Raw genomic sequence first — 21,833 nt, 5'->3', positions numbered from 1 at the left:
ATACTTCGAGTGATGGACGACTATTCAAGCCGATCGACACGACTGAGGGGGGCGGTTGATAGGGCAGAGGTGTAATGAAAGGGTTGGTGAATGTGCGTCCAAGATTGGGCGACAACTGTTGATAAGGGTAGAATGGTTATTAAAAGAATTAAATTGGAGTGCTATGAATTCGCACTCTATAGAATGGACGACGTGGCCATCCGTCTCTGCCAACTGGATTACGTTTCTGCCGAACGACACCAAACATAGAAGAAACACCTCGGGTTGTCGGCCGACTGTGGGACCCATTTTGAGACACACAACATTAAAAGAAAAGGTAAAAGCCTCGTCTCGCCACCAAGGTCGTCTCCATAACATCCTTCCGCCGCCTTACGCTGCGAACTCGTGCGCAGCCCTCTTCCTCGTCGCCGTGTCCTCCGCCCAAAACGCCGGATCGGAGGTCGATGTCCGGGAACCTGATCGCCTTGATCGACCAGTGACTCCGGTGACGCTGAACCTTTCTCTTTCCCCTTCGTCTAATTTTTACATCGTACTGCGAGTGCAATAACAGACCATATGACGCTAATTAGGGTTTGTTGATTTCTAATTGTTTCACTTTTTTCCACGATGGCCAAATGGTCGTGGTAGGAACCCTTACAATGAGACTAAGTAGGTTTAGTGGACGATTCCTTGTTTAGAACGTTGCTTTTCTTTTCTTTTCCCTTTGTTTTGTTTGGATTCAGCAGGTTATTTAACCTTCTTTGTGTCATTTTTCCCTGTCTAGGGTTTAGCACTTGTTCCACAAGGAAAAGCTATTTGTAGCCCAAAAAGACGAAGCAGTGAAGATAAAAGAATAAGCTTGCTGAATAACTATCTTGCTTTGTTTCTCCCTGCATCTGTGCCAATGACGACCATCCGCCGGTTCTGCTGCAACGATTTACTTCGTTTCGCATCTGTAAATCTTGACCACCTAACAGAAACCGTAATCTTGCCTCTCTATTACTCATCTTCAATCTTTCACTCTTTGTTCACGTTATGGTTCTTTCGCTCACCTAAATTCCTTGCCTCCGGTTCTGGAATTCAACCAGTTCAACATGTCGTTCTACATGACATACCTGGCACGGTGGCCCGATTACTTTCACGTTGCAGAGGGCCCCGGTAATCATATCATGGGATACAGTAAGTTCTTTATTTCAGATCTATGTTTCTAGTGCTGTTTGACTGTCTGGTTGATTGTATCAGTGTGCTAATGTCCTTGTTTCAGTTATGGGTAAGGTTGAAGGACAAGGTGAATCTTGGCACGGCCATGTAACTGCAGTTACTGTTTCTTCTGAGTATCGTAGACAAAAACTAGCCAAGAAACTCATGCACTTGTTGGAGGATATCAGCGACAAGATGTAGTATTTGTTCTCTTTCTGCCTTTATTGTGTTTATTTATTAGTCATGACTAATTTCTGGGCTTTCTGTTGAAGTGCATGCCTGAATCTTGCAGTTGATTGTCTCATCGCTTATCACATGATTTAATGGAGTTGCCTATATTGAGCACATAGATGTTATTCAAAATCAATTTTGTAATTCTAATTCTATGGTAGTTGCCTCACAAATAACTGAGCTTATGCCTAAAAATAAGTACTTGTTAGGAAAAGTTTTTACATGAATTATTTAATAATAAAATAATGTCTTTCTATGCTCAGTACTTCTTGTATTGCTGTTTCAAATGTTTTACATTTCATACTGATTGTCATAGCAATCAAGTTAATCTTAAAATATTAAAATTTTCTCTTCTTTTTTCATTTTTCTATATCAATTGAAATTTGACACTTTTCTTGTAGATTACATTTTAAACCACAACCCAATAGATAGATAGAATAGCTTAAAAGATTTGTTCTGCTAGTGCAGCTAGCTGTGCCAGTTAGATTTGCATTTGAATGTCATCTTATAGAGTTATTGGGTTCACACTGGAGCCAGCTTAAGCAAAATGATGCGGCAGTTAAAATCCATGGATGCAGCCAGTCCTCATTTCAAGTCCAATACCAAAATTAATTTTGTTTTCTTATTAAAAAAAAACCCCAACTCATTTTTTTTATTTTTGAATAACTGTAAGAATAGCCATTGCAAAACTTTACTTGATGGTGACAACCAATCCTGGGATTTTTTTTTCAAGGTAGTCATATTTTTTTGTGTCCTCGAAATCCTTATCCATCCCCCTTCATGACTCTTTCTAATTTTCTTAATTGCTTCCAACAATTCGATACTCCAAAAAGGTTGAACATACCTTTTCCTTGAATATAAGTTATCAAGACATGGTAACAATGAAGTTCCATTAAAAGGTGACTGTCTGACTGGTTCTCTTTTCACTATTGAGTCGAGGCACTGGATGTGCTAGTGTAAGTTGAATTGCAACTTTAACAAGTCATTCATGCTCAAGAAATTCTTTGGATAAAGAACCTCTCCTGATCCTTTGGGCATGCTGTGGATACTTTGTGAGATGACTTTGTTATGGAAATGTGCGGAACAATGGCCATCAGTTTAATTGATGTAATTGGTCTGCGGTCACACTCATGAAGTCATATTCAGCAAGGCAGTTATGCACAAATAGCCAAAACAGGCATAAACATCTTTACCTCAACCCAAGTATTTGAGTTAGGTAGTGTCCCTGCATTTCATTTGCAGTCTTTGACATCAAATGAATGATTAATTTGTCTTCCGTTTCTTAATTATCGTCAATATCTATGAGGTTGTTATTTCCATTGTTGTTGATGTATCTATCATCCTTCTTTAAGCCTTTAAAATTTGAAGGTGGTCTGAACAGCTCATGGATGACAAAGTACCAGTAAATCAATTTTCTAAAAGGTGCACTTTAGTGCACGTAGAAATGTTGTAGTCTTTTGCTAAATGATTATACAATATAACCCTTGACAATAAAAATGAATTGACTGATCTTTTTTTTGCTTTAACCCTCTCCTTGGCCTCTCTCTATCTCTTAAATTCTGTTAATCATGAGGATGATCATGCTCATGATTGATCAAGTTTGATTTTGTTTGGAAGATGGAAATGGTCAAATTGAATAGTGATTGTCTCTGTTAGATACAGTAACAGGAAACAAATGTGCCTACATCCAAATTCCAAGCTAATAACAATCTGGTAATTCATAAAGCACTTGTTTCTCAGCTGAGGTTCCTATCATTACTTTCATCAAAGCTGTTTTATGCCTTCAAAATAAAAAAGAAAATTGTCTTCCTATGTTCCAATGGAAACTATTTGATCTTTGAGTAGTTGTTCTTGTGGTTTAACAATTCTGGTTGTAGCAATGCCATAAGTCACACATCGTTGGATTGTGATAGTTTTCCCCTTGTTATTCTGGCGTTTCTTCATGCTAATATATAAAGTTACCTTGTGCAGCGATAAAGCATACTTTGTGGATCTTTTTGTAAGGGCATCCAACATGCCAGCCATGAAAATGTATGAAAAGGTAGGCCTTCTATCACTTCCAGCTTACTTTTGACAAAATCATTTCTGTTTTTTGTCATTCTGTTGTTTGATAGACATCATGACATTCTCGTGTTCTGATTCGGCAAGTCTAAATGGTGTTTAATGGAATGAAAAAAAGCCCTGCTATGTGTTGTTTAAACTTTAACTTAGTGTTTCTGTGATGGGGAGCCATTACCATTATGAACGTAAATGAAGGTGATGGATGTGATAAAGAGCAGTAAAGAAGTCCATATTTTGCTGGAAGGAGAGTTATGAGGAATTGATTGCATCGGGTTAGTGGATGACCGCATGAGTGTTTCCTTTGTGAATCTGGAAGGAGCAAAAGTGTGGTTTATTTATTGTAACTGTGATCCATTTTGTTGTAGAATGAAACTATAAACAACCAAATTTCTGTGTTGTTAGGTCACCGACATAACTTTCTTGAGAATGCTAATCTTAACTTAAACCAAATTTCTGTGTTGAATACCTAACCACATTTCTGTGTAGAATCCTAACAACCAATCCTTTTTTAGTAGTATCCCAAATATCATAGGTAGGAAGTAGATAACTTTTGTTTTTGAACGTGTGTCCAACAAATCCATGGGCATGGGTCTATATGGAAGAATTTTGAAAACTATAGAGACAACCATGATATTAACTTTAAAGGGGCGTACATGAAACTTTTACATATTTTAAAGGATTTGTATATAGCTGCCCTATAAGAATGAGATAGATGTTGGTGTTAGAGTCAACTTGTTTATACTAGTCAAGGAGTTCCATGGTGCATTACTAAACAGTAGTCACTGGCCCTGATTTGATGCTGGATTTGTTAAAACTTCATATCAAGCATTTCATTGTTCTCGCTTAGTGGTACCAAATCTCAGTCAAACAAGTTATTTTGATACTCATGATTTCCTGCTTGTGCAGTTGATTATATTTGTGTTCATTTATTATCTCATTCTTATAGCTGCCCTATAAGAATGAGATAGATGTTGGTGTTAGAGTCAACTTGTTTATACTAGTCAAGGAGTTCCATGGTGCATTACTAAACAGTAGTCACTGGCCCTGATTTGATGCTGGATTTGTTAAAACTTCATATCAAGCATTTCATTGTTCTCGCTTAGTGGTACCAAATCTCAGTCAAACAAGTTATTTTGATACTCATGATTTCCTGCTTGTGCAGTTGATTATATTTGTGTTCATTTATTATGTTTGTTGACCTTTTTTTTTTCCCTTCTACAGCTTGGATATGTGATATACCGAAGAGTACTACGCTACTATTCCGGGGAAGAAGATGGGTTGGGTAAGTGACTTCATTCAAAACATCAAGTGACAGCATGCTTAGTTATCCAAACAGATCATGATGCTAATTATGTTTCATTTGCTTGCCTGATTTTTCAGATATGCGGAAGGCATTATCTCGTGATGTTGATAAGAAGTCTATTATACCCCTGAAGCGGCCCATCACTCCGGATGAGCTTGAATATGATTAGATTGCTTTTGTAAGTCCTCAACTGATTAGGTGATTATGCGCAAATTGTTGGTATCTTTTAGTGTTAAGCAAAACATCAATTAGATGTCTTGGATGATAATATATTTATGTGAAAACTGTTGTGTTGATCATATAGCATTGGATTATGCTATTCCTACAAACGACACCTTGGCTATGTGGATGTTAAGGACGCTGGTTTGGGACAGTCAGAACAAATTTGTTGAATTTTGTTGAAATATACACCATATTCATTTAGGTCCTCCATCTCCGAACCTTTTCATTTGAGGTTATACTTTTCTTTATGATGCAGTAGTAATTTGTGAGCTAATTGATGTCTGATGCAGTAGTAATTTGCATTGCCATGGAAATCGATTTGGAATAAGCTGATTCTGAAAACAAGGAGAGGCCAATACAGAAAACAGTTCTTTTTCTTTTTTTTTGTCCTGTAATGTTATTCTGAATCCGTTTATCACGTCTAACCTAAACCAAACATTGTGATCTACAAGCCAATTGTACGCTCGCTTGGAGAAGGCAAGCTACCATTGTTGTGAGTTCTCTATACGATGCTGTTGTAGCAACAACAATGAATAAACATGGGTTAATTACATATTTATCATTTAGTCATCTTAGTATTTTGATTTTTAAAATTAAAAAAATTAAATTAAAATTTTTATAATTATGAAAGTGAAATATTTAATTTCATTTATTCTAATACTATCGGTAAAGATATAACATGTAAAATGATAGACAAAAAGATAATTTCATTACTTTAGTTTTTTTTTTCTTAGTCAATTGTTATTGTGGTGGCAAACAACGACTTCGCTTAGGACTTAGTAGCTGTTGTGGTTATGGTCGACGAGAACGACACTGGGATGTCCTTGGAGATGGGCCGAGTGAAGTTAAGAGATTTCTACATCTTCTTGTAAGGGGAGGAACGATGGTTGTGTCGATACAGATGTAGAGCGACGTCGTTCGCTATGCATATGTGACTTTTGCTCTATATCGCCTTGTATCTGTGTTGGCGCTAACGTAGATGCAAAGCAGTGCTCATCCTTCTTCCTTCTTTTGCTGCTCCGCATCTACGTAAGTGCTAATGCAGATGCATGGCAATGCATATTAGAAGTTGTAGATGCCAACGTAAATGTCGACGCTCTGTATCTCATCGACATCACTCTACATCTGTGTCGGCACCGATGTAGATACAAGGCGATGCAGAGCAGAAGCCGCTGATGCAGATGTCGACACGCTGCATCTGCATCGATGTCAATCTGTATTTGCATCAACGTCGACACAAATGCAGAGCGGTGAAAGAGGAAAGAAGGATGAGGGATTAGGGAAAGGGGGAAGAAGGATGAGCACTGCTATGCATCTATGTCGACATCGACGCATATGTAGGCCGATGTAGAGCAAAAGTCGCATATGTCAACGTAGATGTCGACATTGTGCATCCGTGTCGGTGTCGATGCATATGCAAAGTGATGTAAAGCAAAAGTTGCAAATGCTAACGCTTTATATTTGCATCGACGCTGACACAAATACAAAATAACATAAGGGGAAAGAAAAATGAGGGTATAAGGAAGGGGGGAAGAAGGTTGAGCACCGCTCTGCAATGCTGGCACAAATGCAAGGTAATGTAGAGTAGAAGCCACATATGCTAATGCAGATGTTGATGCAGACGTTGCTCGGCATTTGTGTCGATGCCAACATATATGCAGAACGATATAAAGTAAAAGACACAGATGCTGACGCTCTGGATCTGCATCAACATCGCTAGTCATCTACGTTGGTGATGCAAAGCAAAAGCCCACAGATGTCGACACAGATGCCGACTCTCTGCATCTGCATCGGTGTCGCACTGCATTTATGTCAATACGACCATCGTTCTCGTCCTCCTCCTTTGCCTCATCTTCCATTGTCGCTCTCCCTCCTCTTTCTCCTCTGGCATCACTTTGCATCTATGTCAGTATCGCACTGCTCTGCATTTATGTCGATGGGACGCAAGGCCCTTGTCTCACCTCTCGTTAACGCGGTTGTAAAGCAACATCGACGCAAATGACTCACTTGGGATGTTAAAATTATCTTTTTGTCGATCATTTTTGTATCATGTATGCGATGTTACCTATCATATCTTTCGTCAATATAATGATAATGCTAGAGTAAATGAGATTAAATATTTTACTTCAATAATCATAAGAATTTTAATATAACTATTATAAGTTAAGGATCAAAATACGAAAAAGTCAAACTACAAAAGATTATCTACGAGCGATCAAACTATAAGACTAACGACCAAAGCTATGACAGCAACTACTTACCAAGTCTAATTCAATGAAGCCATATGTCCTCGCAAGATCACATATGAACCATCGAACAAATAAACGACGACAAACGAGTGCCGGCCGTGTGCATTACCAGATTTAAAAGAAGATTGTTTATTCTTGATCATGGTCAATATTTATTTATCTATTTCAACTCAAAAGTCATATAAAATATATAATATAAAGGTATTCTCAATATTTTTAACATCACAAACGAATTACTACATAGCGTTAAGTAAGTTTAGTATGTATATATATATATATATATATATATATATATATATATATATATATATATATATGTCAATTGATGGATGCAATTTTGTCAATGTCTTTCTCTAGATGGCCAAGTATTTGTCTCACCAACAACAGTGCTTAAAAGGTCCAACGGATAATCGTAGAAAAACCTCCCCAAGATATTGCCACGCTTGACAGATTCTAACGCCAAATGTCAACCTTTTCCTTTGCTTTCGAGATTAATTGGCCAACAACATAATAAGAAACCTAATTCCAAATGCTATAAGAAGAAGAACACAACCGTAAAATCCAATCACAAGTTGCCAATTATATAGCTCCAAATCGACATCCCCTTAACTACCTCTATAAGCCCCCCCCCTCTCTCCCAATCTCCACCTTCCGCAGTTGCAAGCAACAGTGTTGGGTCGACAATGGAGTCGACCCCTTCCATTCTCTTCTTCCTCGTCTTTGTCGTCATCGTCAACGTCATCTCCCTGGTTTCCTCCTCCGACGCGGCGCCCCTGATCGAGATCAACGTGTGGCCGAAGCCCATCTCTGTGTCGTGGTCCGGCCCCGCCGCCATCGCCGTCCCCCTCTCACCCTCCTTCCGCGTCCTCAATCCATACAGCGAACACCCTTACCTCTGCGCCGCCGCCGCCCGCTACACCCGGCTCCTCCTGCTCGAGCGCTACCGCCCCCTCCGCCCGCCTCACCTCAACCTCTCCTCGTCCGCGCCCCCGCTCAGCTCCCTCGCCCTCTCCGTTGTCGACCCCTCCGCCCCCCTCCGCCACGGCGTCGACGAGTCCTACACCCTCTCGATCACCGCGAATGGCTCGTCCTCGGTCGCCGAGCTCTCCGCCGCTACCCCCTGGGGTGCGATGCGCGGCCTCGAGACCCTGTCCCAGCTCGCCTGGGGCAACCCGCCCGCAGTCGCTGCCGGTATTCGCATCGAAGACCGCCCCCTCTTCCCCCACCGAGGCCTCCTTCTCGACACCTCCCGCAACTTCTACCCCGTCCGCGACATCCTCCGCACCATTCGCGCAATGAGCCACAACAAGCTCAACGTCTTCCACTGGCACATCACGGACTCCCAGTCCTTCCCCCTCCTCCTCCCCTCCGCGCCCCAGCTCGCCCTCCGCGGCTCCTACGGCCCCGACATGCGCTACACCCCTGCCGACGTCCGCCGCGTCGTCCGCTACGCCATGAACCGTGGCATCCGCGTGATCCCCGAGATCGACGCCCCCGGTGGGCGATCCACCCCCCGCTTGACGTTTGTTGTTATGCTTGCAAGAAGGGAATGACTGCATTTGGACTAATGGAATGTATGTATGCGCACGCACAGGACACACGGCGTCGTGGGCGGAGGCTTACCCGGAGATCGTGACGTGCGCGAACAAGTTCTGGTCGCCGCCCGACGGTCCGGCGCTAGCGGCAGAGCCTGGCACGGGGCAGCTCAACCCGCTCGAGCCGGAAACGTACGAGGTAGTCCGCGACGTGCTCCGAGGAGTGGCCTCCCTCTTCCCGGACCCCTTCCTCCACGCAGGGGCGGACGAGGTGAACCCGGCGTGCTGGGAGCAGGACCCGGCCATCAGACGGTTCCTTGCCGGCGGCGGCACCCACGACCAGCTCCTTGGGATGTTCGTCAACGCCACCCGCCCCTTCATCGTGTCCGCCCTCAACCGCACCGTCGTCTACTGGGAGGACGTCCTCCTGGGCTCTACCGTGAAGGTGGTGTCCCCAGGACTGCTGCCGCCGGAGACCACCGTGCTCCAGACCTGGAACAACGGGCCCAACAACACCAAGCGGCTCACGGCCGCCGGGTACCGCGTGATCGTCTCGTCGTCGGACTTCTACTACCTGGACTGCGGCTTCGGGGGCTGGGTGGGGAACGACAGCCGATACGACCGGCAGACGGGGGACGAGCCGGGGCGACCATTCAACTACGCGGGCGGGGACGGCGGGTCGTGGTGCGCGCCATTCAAGTCGTGGCAGCGGGTGTACGACTACGACATCACTCACGGGCTAAGCGCAGCAGAGGCGGAGCTGGTGGTGGGTGGGGAGGTGGCGCTGTGGTCGGAGCAGGCGGACGGGGCGGTGATGGACGGACGGCTGTGGCCGAGGGCAGCGGCGATGGCGGAGGCGCTGTGGTCGGGGAACCGTGACGGCGACGGGAGGAAGCGGTACGCGGAGGCAACGGACCGGCTCCACGAGTGGCGGCAGCGGATGGTGAGGAGGGGGATCGCGGCGGAGCCCATCCAGCCCTTGTGGTGCGTCATGCACCCGAGCATGTGCAACATGGTTCAGTAGTAGACGAAGACGTGATCACCTGACCGGGCTCGTTGCCTCTACATGCCTGTCGATTTTACTTATTACTCCAGATAAAAATAAATTTGTATTTCTCACGAACTACCATATATATATATATATATATATATATATATCATTCACAGGAAATTTACTTCTAAATATGATTCCTGCTGGCTAGTTTGAGTTAAAATATATAAAAATACAAAACACGTAGAATATTTTTAATATTCTTGACATCAATAAAGACGTATGTTTGGAAAGAAACGAAGCGGTAAAGCATACTAAACAGTCGTATTCATAGGAAGATACAACCTTTACCTGCGCTCATTATCATTTCCCACAAAATACATAATATCAAAAATCACAACTAATGTCTCTTCTTTACGATGACCTGCAAAAGAGTTCTCACAGAAACACATATTATGATACAAGTATGCACGTTGCACAACCAAATCCATTCTATAGCAAACCTAATCAGATAATTCTTGACTGAAACATGAATACTGGAAACTAAAATGTGTCATCAGCACAGCTCGGGCTAATTCTGAATGTTTGTAACTCCAAATGAAAAGATGATTCACATTTGAAAGTGAAAAAACAAAAGTGATTTGTGAAGCAACAAGAGAAATAGTTATGATCCTAATTTGCAACAACAAATACTTCAAAAAAGAGTCTTACTATCAATTGGACGGATAGCAAGTCAAAAACAATTTTATTCTGCAGATACTCCCTACTGAGCCATCCTATAAATCCTGATTGTGACAACAACTATAGCTTAAAATTGACCTGATTGACCCAACAAGTTCAATTAAAGAGAACCACGATTACCAACTTCATATTCTTCTACAAAATTTCTGAAGGTAGCAGCAATACACTATCAATAGGTTTACATCAATAGCAGGCTTCAAATCAAGTTTCACAGAAACATCAAAACTTGGTAAGGCACCATAAGATACAGTATTCATAAGGAAATTAAAAATCAAATCGTATATGTAATAAATACAACAATGTTTGACACACATTGATTGCAAGAACTAGTCATATAACATGATTCATGATAAGCACATCTACCTCGTTCATCAATGAGAATTTCTTTTAACATAATATGTCAAGATTATAGAGAAAGCAACAAGAAATTTTCGTAAATGAAGACCATTCCACTAATACAAAAATTATGCAAAACAATCTATCTAATAATTAATATCTACAAAAGACTGTTTTCTCAAGAAATATTCATGACCTATGTCCTAAGCATCTTCATAGCATTTTAGTTGCATAAGTTTACTAATTATTTAAGTATTAAGAACTTAGATGAAATATCTTATGCATACTGTACAAGTATCATATACAAAATATCTCGATATGGATACAGCTAGCAATATGAGGTGCTTTGTAACTTTGGAGTCAACTCCTTAATTGTAAAGTCAAGCCAATTACAAAAGGATAGTCAAACTAAAAGAACCTTAGAAGTAGTATCCTAAAATAGGCTTACAGCTTCAGGTTGCCTTTGACATATAGTCCAACTCCAATTGCAATATCCATATTAAAGTTAGCTGTCTTTGTTGGTCAAGGATACTCGTCAAAAAGCAAGATGGAAAGAGGCAAATAGGAAACTGGACAAATTGTACCAACAACTCCAGGTGTCCCAAATTACAAATGGTTGCCTTTCGTGCACTTCAATCTTTGAGACAAAATTTCATTTTAGGCAATTTTTAAGGTCAATCAGAACTTAATAGATGGTAAAAGTAGCAAATCAATCATTTTCAATGTGGAAGAACAGTTCTAATCTATACAAGTAATTCTTAAATTTTGTATTGGATGGACATGATATATTGTCAAAACTAAGCAGGAAATTCCGCGACAGAATCAGTTGGAAAATAAATGTATATATATAAGAAGAAAAGGAAAAAATTTTCTGCAGATGATCACTCTAGAAAAGGTTACAGACGATAGGATTCAAATGACATAATCCACCTGAACAATTCCAACAACAATGACCATCCATAATGTTCCAACTACTTGGGACCTTTTCCTGCAATCAATCTCTATGTAGGACAATATCACTAATCAAATTAAGAGCAATCACATCTACCAATTTCAAAGGGAGCATCAACTGATCATAGAGTTTTTTTTTTCCTCTCAGTTAATACCTGGATGTAATTCCTCTCCCAACCGGTTCAAGGAAACTGCTATTACCATAGCATATACATCCAGAAACCCTCAAGTGCCAAATGCTTGAGAGTTGTCTCTAGCAAGACATAAATGAATATACCACATAATCACATAGCAGCCAAAAGAACCTGTAAACCATTATCCAAACCAGGATGAGGTTATCTTAGTCCATTACTTCTCCTATTGACATTTTATCAACATTTCAATAGGAGGTAATTATCCAAACACATCAACAGAATTAGAACCTATAACAGACATCGTATATCTTCCAAAATGATATTAAGCACCAAGTTCTAGAAAACATTATTTCTGAAGCAAAATGGTGTAAAACAAACAAACAAAGAAAAACAAATTTATTGTTCTTTTTACTTCATTCTTGTCGCACCAAACAAGTGGACCATTAGGACAACAATAATGGAAAGACATAAGAATAGTCTTGGCATAACATTACCAAAACAAAAAAAATAAGAACAACATGAGTAGCATAAAGCAACAAAGTTTTATATATCTAATTGAAAGATAAGTGTTAAAATGAAACCAAAGTAAACAGCAAAAAAGGTCGCCAAGGAGAAAGTAAGGAAAATTCAGAATGTTGACTGTCATCAAACCAAGTCAATTGAGCAAAGTATACCTAGACAAAAACTGATTTTCACAGGAGACCAACTCACATGAAGTACAACAACTTTGATTAATACTCGGTTAGCCAGATGACAAGGATCATTCTTTTTCTCTTTTTTTTTTCATTTGAATAGCTATTCTTACATCATACAGATAATCAATAAAAAGGAGAGCATGACAAAGAGTAGAAAGATTAAAACTCCTACAACTTACAAGTTTAATGTGAGAATCCTACAAATGTGGCTGACCTATAGCTGTAGTCATCCGATAAGAAAGCCAAGTACCACAAACTGTTGGTCATTGAATCACAGTCATGTATTTAAATTTCGTTTGGTAGCTTCCATTTTTAATAATAGATCTTTGATATCAGCTTCCATCCGCATCTTCATATTGAAATACTCTCGGTGTGCCTTCTCGATAGCTTGTAGTTCTTCAAACTTTTGTCTGCGCCTTTCCTCTGCCTCGCTCAATCGTAATTTTTCAATTTGACTAGCATAGTCTTCATCAATCTTAGAATTCTTGGCTATTGATATGTGCTTTAGGCTCTCGGCTTCTCTCTTTGCATCATCAGCACGTTCTTGGTACATTTTTGCCTCCGCATGTTTGAACTTTATGACACTCTCGAGCTCATCAACAACTGGCTTCTTTTCAAGGCTCATTTGCAGCTCGACATCCCTAGCTTTTCTGCCGACCTGGTCACAACCCATGCTCAAAACAAGTCCTGTATTTTCAAGAAGGGATGCCTTCTCTGAAGGAACAGATGGTAACCAGTCTTTGCTAGAGCAAGCTACATTGATTTGGCCAGCCTCATTTCTGGATGAATCCTTAGGTGTAGAGACGGAAGCACTGCTGAGGTTAAATTCACTATCTGAAATAAAATTTATAATGCATCAGAGAGATTATTATTTCAATTAGTAAAAAATCCAGATTTAGATATAAACACTATTTTTCATGCATATGCTAGTAGACAAATACAGCAGATAAAACACATTTTATTTTGTGAATTAAGACTAAATATCAGTTGGATTATGTGGTTTGGAAGTGTGAAATAAAAGAACTATTCAAGCAACCAATCACTGTAGAGAATTGAGTTCAATTGGTGGTGTTAGAACCCAGGTGAACATTATGCCAGATTAAAGGGGATCCTATCACGTTTGCTGGTGTGTTGATGCACCAAATCATCAGCAGAAGCTTCTAAGGACTTGGAGACTTCGCCTCATGTCTCATGGGAGGTAGCTAGTGGAGAAGGATAGTGTCGGCAGACACAGTAAAACTCAGTGTGGCTTAAGATTTAATTATTATTGTTTTGATTGTTGAATGTGTTTGGTAACTTTTTTTTTATTAACAAATTAATCAAGAGACCCAAAGTGACAACATTAGTCCAGAAGCTCTCCAACCATTTTCAGAGTTAAAGACGAAATAAGATAAAATGGAAGAACTTCAAGAAGTACAAGTTGTCAATATGTCTTGAGAGGCTGAAAATTAAACAAGTGTAGAAAAGGAAAGCATGCACTGGAGTAATTCTGTTAACTGGCCCTGTCATATGGAGCCAAATTAGTCATCATATTGTAGCAAAATCAATATGGAAAGGGGCATGAAACATTTGCATATAAGGAACTTCAAAGCTAATTATATTTTTATATTATCAGTTGTCTAGCATGAATGGAACCTATGTAAGATGATGGCACCTTATAGACTTGACTTTACTAATAAAAAGATGAGAACGTCCCTAATTGGCCAAGCTTTCACACCTTTATATGTAATTTTTTTGACATTAGAAGTCTTAATGCTACAGATACAAAGAGATAAACACAAAAAAGGTCTTAAACCCTTCAACACTGCAAGAGACTCAACCATCGTTTTAAGAGAAAAATACAACCTTACACATACAGAGCATTTATATGACAAGAATATTTCTATACTAAAGCCGAAGGAATTATTGCATCATTGATCACTGATCATACAATACCAACATAGAAGTGGCAAGTGGAAACACCAACTATTAAAGACTAACAAATCCCACTATCAAGGACAAGCTTTGACCAGAATGTGGAGTCTAGATGGAACGTAACTTTCAAAAATCAATCAAAAAAAAAAAGTGGGGATGGTACCACTTCTTTGCCAAGCCAGCCACACCCCACTCCGAAAAAAAGCCAACCTCAACAATTTTATAAGTAGTTTTTGCCATTATCTAGCAAACGTTGAACACAAAAACATATGCAATAATACTATATTGTTCTCACTGTTCTTCAGGGTGCATTTTAGTTAACTGTGTTATTCTAACAGTTTACAATATTTCAATAAGTTACATAGGTACATGAGACTCAATTTTTAATGCTTGATGTATGGTAATGATTAATGTTTCAAACTAGGATTAAAAATTATATTATTGTGTAATTATACATTCAGATTTAGTCATGATTTCTATTTAGGGGTGTGAAAATTAATTATATAAATGAGGAATGGAAAAGCCGCATGTTAGTCTTGGTTTGATTCCCCTTCAATCCAAAACAACCCATATCTGAACAGGCTGATATTCAATCATTTTATGACAGCCACATTTTTTATCAAGTTCTGGAAGAATGCATGATCAAAAGATGAGGCAACGGGAACAATCAGCTTCAACCAAACCTGAGCTGAAAAAATGGCTAAAACCAACCACCCTCAAATTTGATCAGATAAAAAAAACAGTTAGGTGTCCAAAGATTTCAGTTGGAACTCAGGAGTTCAGTGTGCTCGGTCAAAAATTGATTTTCAATCAGATCATACGAGATGAGCTTTAAATCAAGCCAGTGAAAGGAAAAAAAAAGCAGCAGATATTGACAGTAATTACAATAAAGACAATAAATGAACAGATATAAGTTAGCCTTAAGAAACTAAATATTTGGTTTAACTACTAAAATTCATGTCCTCCCACTCAGCTCAGTGATAGCAAATCCTTAACGATGGCAATCTTGAAATGTCCTTAACATTTATAAACTATGTGTTGCAACAGTACACATAAAACCATAGAGTAACAAATTGTGAAGTACAGCACAAAAAGTCATTCCATATACAACTAATTGATGTTCTGATTTAAGGACAACAAAGTTGCATCCACCTATAAATTACATGATCAGTACAGAACAAAGCTTAACAAGTGAAGATAAAATTGAACATGAGAGAAGTGAAGATAATTTATTCTTCATTATAAATTGAAACATTAACAGAAAATATAACACTTGTTAGACCAGTCAGGTTATTAAGCTTATAGTCATATTTTTCTCAGTAAAGACAATTTCATAAATATGAATAGGTGCATGTGTCGCAACAGATTTCAAAGTTATCCTTAGATACAAGATGTATGACAAGCACCAAGACCTTTGATGTTGTTGAATTTTCAACTATAGAGCATGTGAAGTATTCTACAATCCCAGCAAAATACACGAAGGACACATAAGATAATGTTATGAACTGGATATGCATCAAAGAAAGACAAAATTAACTGGAATTGTGATGTTGCAGATGCAAAACAATTTACCGGAAAGGAATGTCAAAATGTGCATAACAACTTCAGAATGACTGGCTTTTTTCTCCAGATTCAGCAGCATCTTATCAGCTAAATCGTGTAATCTTTTACCCCGTAAATCATTACTGGTAGAGAAGATCCTTTTGACATATTGAAGCTCCTTAGCAAGAGTGTCTACTTTCCAATCCTTAGCACAGGTTTTAAAAACTTCCTTGACAAAGCCAAACATCTCAGAAGGATGGTGACAAGCAACACAGTGAAATTGCATCTCAGTAATTCCTTCATCAGCCGACGTGCTAAGCCCATTTCGAATATAAGAACCTTGTAATCCACAATCTGTGTGGCACCAATGTAGACATACATCACAGCCAACCCAACTACAAGTGTTTGATGCATTATCAAACTTGGAACACACAAGACACATGCAAGCACTGCAGAAGCCAGTTTTGTCTATGCAAACTTTGCAGTCACAATCATCCACAGGCAAGGAATTCCGACAAGCAAGATTCCGGCACTTCAAGTTCAGGAATATCTCAACCAAATCGGAAGATTTTATGTTAGTAGTTCTCCGAATAAAATCAGGAAGACCTGTTTTTATGGCCACCAGAATCTCTAGGAGGACACATGGACAGTTGATTAATGTATCCATTGTCATGTCAGACCTCCTTCGAAGTGCCTCCTGAAATTCGCGCATCTGCCTGCTTTTATCTGTAACAGTTAGCATCTCAGAAATGGTTTCCCTCAGGTAGGCTACTGACTGATCAGTCATTTCCTGAAGCATTCTGCCACTAAGTTGCAAAGGTTCTGCCATAATCTTGGAAAGGATCTTCTCTGTAACACCAGAACCATTAAGGACGAGCTGCTCTCCATCCCGTTTCTCGGTCCTACACAAACTGCTGCTGTTTCTTTCCCCCATAAGCAGCCGCTTGTCCTTGTTAAGTTGTGATCCAGTCTCATGAGAACCATGGCTGTCCGTCGGGGACATCTGTCTTGGAAGGCTTGACTGCTGGATGCAAGTGGGCACTGATTGATGTTGGCCATTCGTGGTGTTAAGTAAATTATGTGATAAGTTACCATTCAGCAATACCCTTTGGTAGAGGGGGACAGATCCCTTCATTTTAGAATCATTTGAAGTCTGAGCTTGCCATATTGTACCACTGGACACCTGATCAACTCCTTGAAATATTGGATGGCTACCAACCGAGTACTCATAATTGTCCAATGAATTTTGTGTGAGAGAACAACTAGGATTATGAACAAAGGGTTGAGAGCTTGTGAATGAGATCGAAGTTGTAAATCCATTTGAATTTGTTCTGAATGAGGATGGCAAAGACTGTATGTCCCTGGCACAGCTCAGGGTTTCGATTTTTGGCTTTGAATGTTTTGAAGAATGATCAAACAAACCACCTGGCAAAGCAAGACAGAGATCAAGAGGTTCAATTTTGAGATTGTCATCTTCAAGTCTGCGGGCAACAATCCCACTAGAGCATGCTTTTTCTGGTTGACCAGTGTCAGATCGGAACACCAATTCGAAGCCCCTTCCGCTAAAGCCCTCGATGGCATTATCATCTTCCACAGAATCCCTTTCAGCTGAGAGAGAGAATGCAAGTCCCTTACCTTTGTCCTTGTAATTCAGCTTACTCTGGTCCCTCATAAGTGTCAGTGTCACTACCTCATGATTAATCTCACAAGTAACTTCCCTAGTTTGATCAAACAAGCTACTAGTTCCCTCTGGTTCAGTCTCGAGATCAATACCACTTTGTTCTTTCTGCTGAACTTCAAACTCCACGCCAGTCTCATGTTTTTGCTGAATTTCATCTTCAGCTTCCACACCTTGTTCATCGGCTGTCTCATGCTTCTGTTTGGTTTCAACTTTAGCTTCATTGCATTGGGTTTCTTTCTTATTCTCCATTGAAATCTCTTTCTGCAAAGGGCAAATAGAAGATGTCATCACTTTTGCTTCTTCCTCAACTGCCTGCTCAATTTCGACTACAGCTTCATTGGGTCGAGCTTCTTCCCTATCCTCCACTAACTTCTCTTCTTTCAAAGGAGAAATAGCAGATGTCATCTCTTTTGCTTCTTCCTCAACTGCCTGCCCCTCATGATTGCCTGCCAGTTCTTCCCCATGAAACTGGGAGCACGAGTTATCTTCCCCACAGGCTTCCTGCTTTGTCGCACAAAATTTAACCTCCACTTCAATATCCCCATTAGCATCCTCAGCTTTTCTTTCTCCTTCCCACCTTCTGTCATCCAGCTCCTTGACAGCATCACACTTCTCCCCACAAAATTTACCTTCTACTTCATTATCCCCATAAGCATCCGTAGCCATTCCTTCACCTACCACGCTACCCTCATCCAACTCCTTGACAGCGGTAGACTGGTTATTCCTTCCTTGATCACTAATGTTTCCTCCGTCCACTACGGCATCTGTTAACTTGCTACTCACATCCAGCAGACTACTATCAACAGCCTGATCATTTCTTACCTGATCATCTGTTTTTTTTGTCTCCATTATAGTAGTATCTGTTAACTTCGCTTCCTCCTCCGCAACAACAGAACCATTATCATCAACATCCACTTTCTTTCCATCCACTAATATCTCTTTCTGGTCAGGAACTTCTTCAGAAAGACTATTGTACTCAGGATCTCTATCCTTGTGGTTCTCTGATTCCAATCCGGTTGCTGCCTTACTATCACTAGAAGGTTCAGCCACAGGTTCAGGTTCCGGTTCCGGTTTGGGATCTGGCTCGAGCTCCCCCTCTTCCATTTCGCTACTACTGCCGCTCTCCTTGCATGACTTCGATGTTTTCACGGTCTGGATCTCAGCCCTTCTGGATTGCACCCCGGTGGGGGAGTCCCTGGACCTCACTTTCCCCCTATGATCATCCGGCGACGCCGCATGACTCCGCCTCCCGACTGAATCCGAATCAACCGACGGCGATTTCCGCACCTCGTCAGCACTGAGCTCCTTGGAACTTCTTGATCTCCACCACGACGAGCTAGCATTCCCTTCCCTCCTCGACCGGTCCCTATCCGACCTAAAACCCTTCGGAAACTCCCTCCTCAACCCCGAGAAGCTCTCAGACCGGTGCATCCGGTCGCTTCCGTACGACGAGCCCCGCGGCGACGAGGCTTGCATCAGTCGATCCCCGCCGTCCCTGCCATCCCGGTACCGATCGTAGCTCTTCCGCCAATCGAAGGGCTCCGGCTCATGATCGTACCGTCTCCGGATGTGCCGCGATGGCTCCCAATCGTCGTCGAGAGGCCGATCGTGCGATGACGAAGACGACGAGACCTTCCGCAAGCCCTCCGTCTTGGAGAAGGACGGCCTTCGGTGCGACGACGAAACCGAGCGGTCGGGATCCTGGTTCCTCCTCGGCCACTCCCTAAAGCCGAGCTTCTCACCCACATCGTTACCGTCGTCGAAGTCCTCCCCGTACGACGATGATCTTGGCCGCTTCATCAAGCCAACGAATGTTGAGGAGCTACCTCTCTTGATCCGAGCAGCGGTGGGACCGCGGCCTTCCGAATCCCTAATTTCTCCAGAAGAGAAGAGGGGCACAGGGGATCGAAGCCTGAGCGTGAGAGGAAAATGGAGGGAGACGTCGATCCGGCAGCGGCAATCGCGGTGGGAGAAGGTTTCCGGCGAACCGAGGATGGGGGTTGTTGAGGAAATTATTGTTCGTATTATTACCACTGCTACCACCCATTAAAGAGAAGTGCGAAGAAAGGAGAGCGAGACAACTCTTATCTCTCTCTCTCTCTCTCTATCTATTTGGCTTCTCGAAGGAGAGGCGTGTTAAAGAGGGCTTCTTTCCTTCGCTTCGCTTCGCTAAGCTTTTGCCTTCGCGTCTTTTCTTGCCTTTATCTTCTGTCGATCTCTTTCGTACATCGGTCAACGGAGTCATCCCCATGGTAACAGTAGCATTAATAGAAATAATACCCCACCCTCGTTTCTCGTTTCCCAGATTCCCTCGTTTCCTCGGGGACTCCGTGACCACCAGAGGCGGTGGCAGCGGTGGAGCGGTTGGGTGAGAGCGTTCGAGACAAAATTACTCTTCGTCTCGGCTACCAGCCCTATTACTGGACGAAACCGGAAGGACCACAGCGCTCTCCAACACCGAGGCAGGTAGCCCGGGAGGGCTAAGTTCAGGTTGCTCTCCAAAGAACGAAAAGAGGGAAATGAAATAGCGTCCATCGACGAACTTATTCGTCGACCAAACCTTCGCCACGTCGCCCAACCGAGGGGAGGACCGGCGCACGCGTCAGCAGAGTGGTCGCTGGGCGCGACGCTTCGTGCGTCGTGGATGGCAGCTGATGGTAATGGATTGGGTGAGCACTTCCTTGACTCCTCTGACAGCGTTGCGTGGGAAGCATTGAGGCGATCGAGGCTTGACTTTTTGACTCACCTGCATCCTTCTTTATTTCCGTAAATCTTTTAAATGAATCACCCCATGCATTAGACATTAACTAAGCATAATGCTTGCCATTTTTTCGCATTTAATCTCATGTATAATTGATTCGGTAAATTAAGTAGTCGACATGGACGATGGAAGTCACATCACGTCTCGTCGGACGCTATATCAGATGCACTTACCGTCTCATTTATATGAATCATACGATCATTTATTTTCACGTAATGGATTCATGCATTAAGGCCCACTACATGTGTGAAAATAGTTGTGTTGTGATGTGATGTGATGTGATGTGAGCTTGAAATTGGGACTGAAGCTCGATTTATCCTAAACTTGCAGCTCATTTTATGGAGGGGTGTGTAAGACGTCTGTGTAAGAAAGAGGAATTGGTATCGTATTCGTTTCTTGCACATGATGCAAACCAGCCTTTTGTTTCTTTTACTATTGATGCCACGCTCGAAGCACGTGTGGAAGAGAAGAATAATCCTTGGAGGGAGTGGTGATTAAGTGGGAAGTGTAGCCTAAATTTGGGCATGCAATCGTCATAATTAGTGCAGACCGAGAAGAGACCCATCTTTTTCTTTTGGTTGTTGGATCATTGCCGATTTGATCATGTTCTTTGGTCGTCGTGTACTGCCTCTTCGAGAATGATAGGAGCTCTTGCTTTATATGTTATGTTTGTATCTCTCTTTATGCTACCACTCAACTCATGTTAAATTTTAGGGGAACGATAAGAAGAGATAGAAAACAATGATGTTAACATGATATTTTTTTAGTTAAAGATTTATTTAAATATTTATGGTCTTAACCAACGTATCAATGTAAGCAGAATTTAAACGTTTATTAATTTAAATTTGATGAGAGAGATTTATATGTTATATTTTTAAAAATATAAGAATTATTTTAAATATAAATATAATCATAAATACTTTAGTGGTCTATGATCAAAATCATAAGAATATTTTTTAACTTAAATTATATATATCATTATATTATCATTGATTCTAACGTCTATTAACTCATATTTGACGGAATGAACTTATATATTATGTTTTAAAATATATAAAAATTATTTTAGATATAAATAAATCATTAAAAACTTATGCGATTTATAGTCAAAATTACATCGATTAAAATCAATCATTACTCTATTATTTTTGAAAATGAGTTAGGTTGGATCGATAATCAACTTGGATAACAGTTTCATATTCTTAAATCCTAAATGACTCCTATGTATGCAAAACATTACGGCAAGGTATATAAATATATGCAATTAATCGACAGCCTCCTAATAAGCTACTTTTAACAAATATTAC

At 40.9% G+C, this 21,833-nt stretch overlaps 3 protein-coding genes across 3 annotated transcripts; 2 read left to right on the top strand and 1 right to left on the bottom strand.

The window, feature by feature from the left end:
* Positions 1 to 324: 324 nt before the first annotated feature.
* Positions 325 to 5,197, top strand: LOC135605553 (N-terminal acetyltransferase B complex catalytic subunit NAA20). Its single transcript, XM_065095777.1, has 7 exons — positions 325 to 484; positions 764 to 961; positions 1,068 to 1,158; positions 1,244 to 1,376; positions 3,382 to 3,451; positions 4,693 to 4,753; positions 4,852 to 5,197. Exons 2-7 carry the CDS (start codon positions 884 to 886, stop codon positions 4,941 to 4,943), a joined length of 525 nt encoding a protein of 174 aa, XP_064951849.1. The 5' UTR covers positions 325 to 484; positions 764 to 883; the 3' UTR covers positions 4,944 to 5,197.
* Positions 5,198 to 7,849: 2,652 nt separating this feature from the next.
* LOC135605552 (beta-hexosaminidase 2-like) lies at positions 7,850 to 9,951 on the top strand. Its single transcript, XM_065095776.1, has 2 exons — positions 7,850 to 8,742; positions 8,840 to 9,951. The coding sequence occupies exons 1-2, from the start codon at positions 7,929 to 7,931 to the stop codon at positions 9,802 to 9,804; spliced, it is 1,779 nt and encodes a 592-aa protein (XP_064951848.1). The 5' UTR covers positions 7,850 to 7,928; the 3' UTR covers positions 9,805 to 9,951.
* A 2,733-nt stretch (positions 9,952 to 12,684) lies between these two features.
* On the bottom strand, positions 12,685 to 19,867 carry LOC135605551 (protein OBERON 4-like). Its single transcript, XM_065095775.1, has 2 exons — positions 16,115 to 19,867; positions 12,685 to 13,462 (listed from the first exon to the last, which is right to left on the bottom strand). The coding sequence occupies exons 1-2, from the start codon at positions 19,563 to 19,565 to the stop codon at positions 12,906 to 12,908; spliced, it is 4,008 nt and encodes a 1,335-aa protein (XP_064951847.1). The 5' UTR covers positions 19,566 to 19,867; the 3' UTR covers positions 12,685 to 12,905.
* Between the last annotated feature and the right edge of the window lie 1,966 nt (positions 19,868 to 21,833).

The sequence above is a fragment of the Musa acuminata genome, chromosome BXJ2-2, assembly GCF_036884655.1.
Source record: "Musa acuminata AAA Group cultivar baxijiao chromosome BXJ2-2, Cavendish_Baxijiao_AAA, whole genome shotgun sequence".
Classification (NCBI taxonomy): domain Eukaryota; kingdom Viridiplantae; phylum Streptophyta; class Magnoliopsida; order Zingiberales; family Musaceae; genus Musa; species Musa acuminata.
This window is presented reverse-complemented; position numbering and strand designations above follow the sequence as displayed.

Bases quoted from the DNA above. Each gene is read 5' to 3' on its own strand.
- LOC135605553 (XM_065095777.1), top strand. From the start codon at position 884: ATGACGACCATCCGCCGGTTCTGCTGCAACGATTTACTTCGTTTCGCA. The intron at 3,452-4,692 runs GTAGGCCTTCTA...TCCCTTCTACAG, and splicing joins CCATGAAAATGTATGAAAAG to CTTGGATATGTGATATACCG. The intron at 4,754-4,851 runs GTAAGTGACTTC...CTGATTTTTCAG, and splicing joins CGGGGAAGAAGATGGGTTGG to ATATGCGGAAGGCATTATCT.
- LOC135605552 (XM_065095776.1), top strand. From the start codon at position 7,929: ATGGAGTCGACCCCTTCCATTCTCTTCTTCCTCGTCTTTGTCGTCATC. The intron at 8,743-8,839 runs GTGGGCGATCCA...GCGCACGCACAG, and splicing joins CCCCGAGATCGACGCCCCCG to GACACACGGCGTCGTGGGCG.
- LOC135605551 (XM_065095775.1), bottom strand. From the start codon at position 19,565: ATGAAGCGGCCAAGATCATCGTCGTACGGGGAGGACTTCGACGACGGT. The intron at 13,463-16,114 runs GTAAATTGTTTT...ATTTTATTTCAG, and splicing joins CATTTTGACATTCCTTTCCG to ATAGTGAATTTAACCTCAGC.